The sequence below is a fragment of the Macrosteles quadrilineatus genome, unplaced genomic scaffold (genome assembly GCF_028750875.1).
Source record: "Macrosteles quadrilineatus isolate MER2022 unplaced genomic scaffold, UCM_ALF_1.0 Scaffold_33__1_contigs__length_1397503, whole genome shotgun sequence".
Taxonomy (NCBI): domain Eukaryota; kingdom Metazoa; phylum Arthropoda; class Insecta; order Hemiptera; family Cicadellidae; genus Macrosteles; species Macrosteles quadrilineatus.
This window is the reverse complement of record NW_026542626.1, coordinates 1256690-1264676: the sequence shown is the minus strand read 5'-3', so window position 1 is coordinate 1264676 and position 7987 is coordinate 1256690. Positions and strand designations below refer to the sequence as shown.

Sequence of the window (7987 nt, the reverse complement as noted above, 5' to 3'; positions counted from 1 at the left end):
GTATCGACCTGAGGGATGGTTGAAATTATTTTTGTAATGGAGGAATAAAATGCCTTGATAATATTCATTTGAGGATTTTTCTCAGTAAAGTTTCCACACGCCTCTAATATAGAGATCTGCACTTAAGTAATAAATCTTCTTGCCAGAGTAGTGTAATTCTCAATGGAAATGATCTGATATGTTCATTGACACTACGCCTAAACTCATCAAATACTTGGTTGCTGATATTTTTGCCTCTTTTGTGTTTACTTTAATTTTTATACACGAGTCCATAAATATATAGTCATGATCTGAAAGATAAGTCATGTTCGTAATTATTGTTGCTTCTTTTATAATGATGACCATGCGAGTTTGTAACATCCGATAACCAGTCTTTATTAAATGATTCGCTCAAGATGTTAACATTATAATCGCGACCAAGTACGATTTACTTGGTAGGAATTGAGGTTAGAATTATATCTAGAATGTCATGAAAAGTGCAAAGTTTATAGAGTAGTTGGTAGAGCTGAGTCCCAAAAAGGTTGGGAGCTGGTGAACTTGAGATTCAGTTATCCCACATGCAGTGGCTTAAGTAGCTGCTTCCCTCCTCAATGTAATTGTTATAATTCTTGATGGATGTTTTAGTTTTGCCTGGTCTCTCAAGTGACGAATAACGTCAGCCACTCTATAGCATGACTCGACTGTGCCAGGGGTAGCAAATAAATATTGCTTATCTGGCAAAACTCCTGTACTTTAATAACAGGTCTACCATTGTCTCGATCTTGTTTGTCAGTAACGCCCGAACTTTCTTCCCATGTTTTCCGACGGGTTCCAACCTCCTGAACTGTTATACTAATTCCTGTTCGTTAGCAGGCGGACTTAAACACCCTTGCATGAATTTCTCCGAACTTCTTTTTTAATTATGTCTCATATTTTATGTGGAGCGTCTCCAGTTCGCTTTCGGTTAAAAACTATTAAGCTTACCAACGCAACCCTACATAACCTAGCGTACGTATTATAAATCTGGTTCTTGGTGAGTTCTTCAACAGCTTCCGATGACTCTGACTTGATGTAGCTATTAAACCGCTTCATATCTTCCGGGTCAGGAATTTCCGGTTCTCGATTGAGTTTTGAGCGATTAATCGTAGTTAACGAGTAGACGTACCAGCGATCGGGCAGAAATTGACCTTGAGATGATCTAGGTGTAGATAGGGTACTCTCAGCTGATCAGCCGATCGCAGCTGACCACGTGACGTCAGTAGGTGTTTACATTAAATAAATTATTAAATTATGGATAAAAAGTGTTGGCCTGACCGGGGTTCGAACCCGGTTCTTTTTATTGGTAGTCGGAGTCGTTACTATTTGAGTTACAACAGCAGTGTTATGGATATAGATTTTATATCGGTAAATGACACCTTAACTTACAGGGTGTGTATTAGAGGTTTGATTTTAACATGGTTTAATGCTAACCAATTATTTAGAGGTTCACGGGTTTGAATCTAACCTAACATAAAATATATCATTTCCGGTTATCGGGTTTAATCCTAACCTATGCTAGAGGTTCACGGGTTCGAATCTAACCTAACATAAAATATATCATTTCCGGTTATTGGGTTCAATCCTAACCTATGTTAGAGGTTCACGGGTTTGAATCTAACCTAACATAAAATATATCATTTCTGGTTATCGGGTTCAATCCTAACCTATGCTAGAGGTTTAATGCTAACTAACCACAAAACATATCATTGGAGGTTTATGGGTTCGACTCTAACCTAACATAAAATATATCATTTCCGGTTATCGGGTTCAATTCTTACCTATGCTAGAGGTTTATGGGTTCGACTTTATCCAACCACTAATGGTATTGTATTATAGTGAGAGGTTTATGGGTTTAATTCTAACCTATGCTAGAGGTTTACGGGTTCGAATTTAACCTAACATAAAATATATCATTTCTGGTTATCGGGTTCAAGCCTAACCTATGCTAGAGGTTTAATGCTAACTAACCACAAAACCTATCATTAGAGGTTCACGGATTCGAATCTAATCAATTACAAATTATGTTATTAGAGGTTTATGGGTTCAATCCTAGATGTAATCTAACTACAGCTGTTTATTTCAGCTGTAGACGTCACCTGGTTTAGAGGTTCATGGGTTCAACTCTATTTAATCACAAAACATGTTATTAGAGGTTCAATCCTTTGTAAAAAAACATTTTATATTATATATATATATATGCTGTAGTGTATAATAAATGTGAAACAAATGATAATTTAATGTTAAAAACAGCTGAAAGAGGGATTAAGTTTACCATTAAAAACCATCAAATATAATATGTTAAACTATTGATTTTAATTCATGCTAAATGAGTTACTTTGGGTTGGGCTGTTTTGGTATAGTGTTGTATTGTAGTGGGAGTAGTGTGAGTCCTAGAGGTTTATGGGTTTGACTCTTACCAAACACCAAATGTGCTATTTATGGTGATATGTTGATTTTTGGTATTGTATATAAGTCCAGAAGGTTCACGGGTTTGATCACGTGATCTCTTGTATATGTAACATAACCTCACTTTCAACCTAAACAAGTCTATTAATTTATTACTCTGAGTTGATGGTATTAGTTTACAAATTCTCTACTAGGTTGCAGCACCAATGTTGCCAACTACTGATTATATTGTATATGTAACATAACCTCACTTTTTACCTAAACATGTTTATAATACAGAAGCCCTAGTGTTGACAGTATGTTACTCTGAGATGAGGTATTAGTTTATAAATTATCCACTAGGTAGCAGCACCAATGCTGCCAACTATTGTTAGCCGATTATATAACTTTGTATATGTAACATAACCTCACTTTTTACTTAATAATTTATTATTAAGTGTTGATGGTATTAGTTTACAAATTCTCTACTAGGTTGCAGCACTAGTGCTGCTAACTACAAGTCAGGCATTTTTGTAACATAACCTCTGTTTTCCTACTAAGTTTATAATAATAAATGTATAATATATGCTTGATTTATTATAATAAATTATACTAATGTTCTGTGGTATTAGGTAGCTGTAGCTGTGTTTTACCAACTACTGATTATATTGTATATGATATAACCTCTGTTTTGTGTTATCTGTTTTTTATCAACTGTTCCTACTAATCGTTTTTTATCAATGGAATGTTTTTATGATATAATCTAAGTTGGGGGAATTAATAAAAACATCTGTGAAAGCTAAATATGGATTTATATTCTAACTAACTTATATTATATTTACATAAACATATTACTAAATACTTAAATATATAAACTTATAACTAAATACTTAAAGTTAGTAGAGGAGGAGGAGAGGGGCAGCTATCTGAAACAAACAATAAATATAATTAGTATATAATACTTATATAGTATAAAATATTAAATATAACGTTTACATTTTATGTGGTATTGCATCATCCAAAATAGCAACTATCACTTCCTGTGTACCATATCACAACCGGATAACCACATTTGATAACCACTTTTGTGGTATTGCATCATCTAAAACAACAGCTATCACTTCCTCTTGTGTACCACGTCACCTTTGATAAACACATTTGTGGTTATCCTTGTCCCTATATAAACCCTTATCGCAACCCTGCCATTATTGCATCACTTTGCTCCCAGTGTTTCAAGATGACGGATGTAAGTAACTCTGCTCCAGTAGATTCCAATGAATCTGTTGATAGTAATGAACCTGTAAATGTTGTAGAAGATTCTGTTGAAGTAATTGTCCCTGTAAATATTCTAGATAAACATGAAAATTATGTAAAGAGATTTCGCATTCATGGAATTAATACTGTTTTTAAGTTTTCTAACCCCCCACCAGAAACTAGTGAGATTGATTGGCTAAGACAAGGGTTTGGTCAAATTGTAAATGAAATGAAAGAAGTTTGTCAGGAGGGCGATCAATTGGGATTTACTTTGCGTTCACTTAACCTAAAAAGTAAAGAGCCGGGGTTTGTTGCTTTTCGCCCAGCAAATGAAGTTAACGAGGATGTTTTGTGGCAAATCTTTGGGGGAATTGTACAAAGTAACGCTGAATCTATCAAGTCCACAGATACGTTTCAAGTCGAATGTAACCGAGTTAATCTCCCTGTAGGTTTAGGGTGCCGCAAAAGACCAGGCCTGTACAACACCTTTGACGAAGAATGTAAAGCTAGGACAGGGATTGTTGTAATTAATAATAAAGATAACTTGTGTCTTCCACGTGCTATTGTAGAGGCTATAGCTAATGTAACTAAAGATCCTGAATACAAAGCTGTGAGACAAGATGATAGAAAAAGACAGACTGTTAGGGCTCAAGAACTTGTACGTAGAGCTAGAGTCGTGATGCCTGAGGGTGGTGCAGGCATTCCCGAACTTGAAAAATTCCAACATCTGCTTAAAGATTATAAAATCACTGTGTACAACTATAATGCTAAAGGACGTGATGTTTACTTTGAGGGAAATGTAGAGAACCCAAAGTTCAAAATTATCTTGTTGTTTTATAACCGGCACTATAATGTAATTACTAGTCTGACAGCCGCTTTTGTATGCAACCATTTTTGTGATGCCTGCCATGTCCCGTATGATCACAAAGGTGAGCATCGTTGCTCAAACATTTGTCCCTGTTGTCAAACCATCTCACCCCCTTGTGTAGAGGTGTATGGGGGAATCTTGTGTCTTAAATGCAATCTAACTTATAAAAACCAACGCTGTTTTATCGCGCATCAAGCCGATAGGTGTAAACATGTAAAGAAATGTCTTGATTGTGGGAAACTAGTTTTGCTTAAAGAGAGGTCCAAGCCCCACAAATGTGGGGAAGTATTCTGTAAACCTTGTGGAGAATATAAAGATCCCAACCATAAATGTTACATGAAACCCAACGAGGGTAAACCTAAATCTAAAGACTATGCTTTTATTTTTTTTGACTTGGAAACCCGTCAGGATGAGCCCCTGCTCTCTGACCCTGAAAGTAAATTACATAAAGTAAACTTGTGTGTGGCCCAGCAATTTTGTTACCAGTGTATTGAGGGGAAATTCTGTATAGCATGTAAAAATCGTACACGTGTGTTTGACTCTGACCCTATTAATCAGTTTATGAACTAGGTCATGTATGTGAGGAAACAGTTCAAAAATGTCTGTGTAATTGCACACAATGGGCAGGGATTCGACTTTCAATTTCTGCTAAAGTACCTGTTGGAAGAAACAAAATTCACACCGGAACTTGTAATGCGGGGAACTAAAATCATCCTAATGGAAATTGACAATGTGAGGGTTGTTGACTCACTTAGCTACTTCCCTATGGCTCTGTCTGCTCTACCTAAAGCTTTTGACCTACCTCCAGAGAAAAAGAAAGGCTATTTCCCCCACCTGTTTAACACTCTGGCAAACCAAGACTATGTAGGCCCTATGCCAGACAAAAAGTACTACTGTCCCGAATCTATGTTTGAGAAATCTTATAATGACTTTGAAAAATGGTACAGTGACCAGGTCATTAGTAACTACGAGTTCAACTTCAAAAATGAGATCCTAGCCTACTGTATTTCAGATGTTGATATCTTGGCTCAAGCCTGTCTAAAGTTTCGCTCAATTTTCCTAAAAGAGTGTAATGTTGATCCGTTTCTCGAGGCTGTTACCATTGCGAGTGCTTGTAATCTAGCTTTCCGCCGTAATTTCCTGAAACCCAATACTATCGGACTTATCCCTAAAAACGGCTATCGATTAGTGGACAATCAATCAAATATAGCGCTCCAGTGGCTTTCTTGGGTCGAGGAAACCAACGGGATTAGGATCGATCATGCCGGACGAGGTAAAGAAGTTAAAGTCAATGGAATGAAAGTAGACGGGTTCGATGGCAGAAACATCTACGAATTTCATGGCTGTTATTTCCATGGGTGTCCTAAATGCTTTCCTTACAACCGTCACGCTCCTTTGAAAGAGGACCCTTCTGATAGCCTACATCTTCGCTATGAGCGAACTAAGGCTAAAAACACAAAGTTTACAGAACACGCATTAGTAGAGATGTGGGAATGCGAATTTCGTAAACAAAAAAAGGATCAGCAGCTTAAATATCTAGATAGTTTGCCTATCTTGAACAATCTCCCACTTGATCCGAGGCAGGCTTTTTTTGGAGGTAGGACAGGTAATGCAAAATCTTACTACAAATGCGCTGAGGGGGAAACTATACAGTATGTAGATGTTTGTTCCCTATACCCTTATGTTTGTAAGTATGGGAAGTACCCTATAGGTCACCCAACCATCTATGTAGGAGACAAGGAGTGTCGTGAAAGAGGTATGGGTGTAGAGGGTTTGTTAAAATGTAAAGTATTGCCACCTCGTGATCTCTACTACCCTGTACTCCCTACAAAACTGAATGATAAATTGATGTTTGTGTTGTGCAGAACATGTGGGGAAATTATGTATCAGGGAGAATGTAATCATGATAGTGATAATAGAGCATTAGTTGGGACTTGGACTATGGACGAGGTTAGAAAGGCAGTAGAGAAAGGGTACATTGTATTGGACATGTATGAGTTGTGGGAGTACCAGGTAGCGACTTATGAAAATGGGGGTTTGTTCACCGATTTTATTAATAAATTTCTTAAGATGAAACAGGAAGCTTCGGGCTATCCGGAATGGTGCAAAACTGAGGAGGACAAAAATAAGTATATTGCAGAGTATTTGGGACATGAGGGAATTAAGCTGGAAAAAGAAAAGATTGTTAAGAATGGGGGTTTGAGATCTTTGGCAAAATTAATGCTAAATAGTTTTTGGGGAAAATTTGGTCAGAGGGAAAATCAAACTAAGGCTACAATTGTTAAGGATCCTAAAACATTATTTCAAATGCTCTCTAGCCCCGAAATTAAAGTAAACAGAATTCAGATTGTTAATGATGAGGTGGTTGTGTCATGGGAATATTTGGAGGAGGTAGGTGAACCTCTTAGTAACATAAACGTTTGTATCGCGGCCTACACTACCTCACAGGCGAGACTCAAGCTCTATGAACATCTTGAAGCCCTAGGAGCTCAAGTATTATATTATGACACAGACAGTGTTATATTCTACCACCGCCAAGGCCTGTATAGCGTTCCTACGGGAGATTACCTCGGTGAAATGACTGATGAATTAGTGGATTACGGACCCGGATCTTACATTACTGAACTTGTCTCTGGGGGGCCTAAAACTTATGCGTACCTTGTCTGGTCAACCAATCAACAAAAATTGATCCCTATATGTAAAATCAAGGGCCTCACCCTTAACTTTAAAACATCAAAAATTGTAAATTTTGAAAAATTAAAAGAGATGGTTTTGAGTGAAGCAAAACAGTCTGTTGAAATTGAGGAAAGTAGAATCAGAAGGACTAGAGACAGAGACATCGTCACCATCACTGAGAGCAAAGTGTTTAAAATAACTGGTCCTAAAAGAAGGTTCGAAGGTCAATACGACACTCTACCTTTTGGCTACAGAAAAGTCCAAAGGAATATGTAAATTGTATTGTAAATTGTAAATGTAAATAACTTTGTAAATGTAATTGTAAATTTAACTGTACATAACTCTCCTAGTAAAAAAAAAAAAAAACAAGTCTATAGATAAATACTTATGTAATTCAACCAAAGTGTAATGAGTCCATAAGACCAAAGTATAATGAAATATGCTTCAAGTGTAATTGTCTGTGTACTGTCACCTACTCAAAAAAGGCCGAGCTTAGCCGTTGTAAGTCCTAGAGCGGATGCTGGGTTAGTGTAAAAGCTATAAAACGATGGTTTTCCTATGATGGGCACAAAACCTAGTAAACTGAGTAGCTCAGATTTAGAAGAACCTGTGCTACTCCTTGGAACGGTTTACTGTACTGTCACCTGCTCAAAGGCAGAGTTAAGCTAAAGTAAGTCCTAGAGTAGACGCATGGGTTAGTGTAAAAGCTATAAAACGATGGTTTTCCTATGATGGGCACAGACCATAAATGTTAATAACTTTTGGCTGAGTTACATAACAAAATCT

General features: G+C 36.9%; 1 protein-coding gene across 1 annotated transcript; it reads left to right on the top strand.

Annotated features, from left to right (window-relative positions):
* Nucleotides 1-5098: 5098 nt before the first annotated feature.
* Nucleotides 5099-7477, top strand: LOC129005802 (uncharacterized). Its single transcript, XM_054434810.1, has one exon. It carries the CDS (start codon nucleotides 5099-5101, stop codon nucleotides 7475-7477), a length of 2379 nt encoding a protein of 792 aa, XP_054290785.1.
* The last annotated feature ends 510 nt before the right edge of the window (nucleotides 7478-7987 follow it).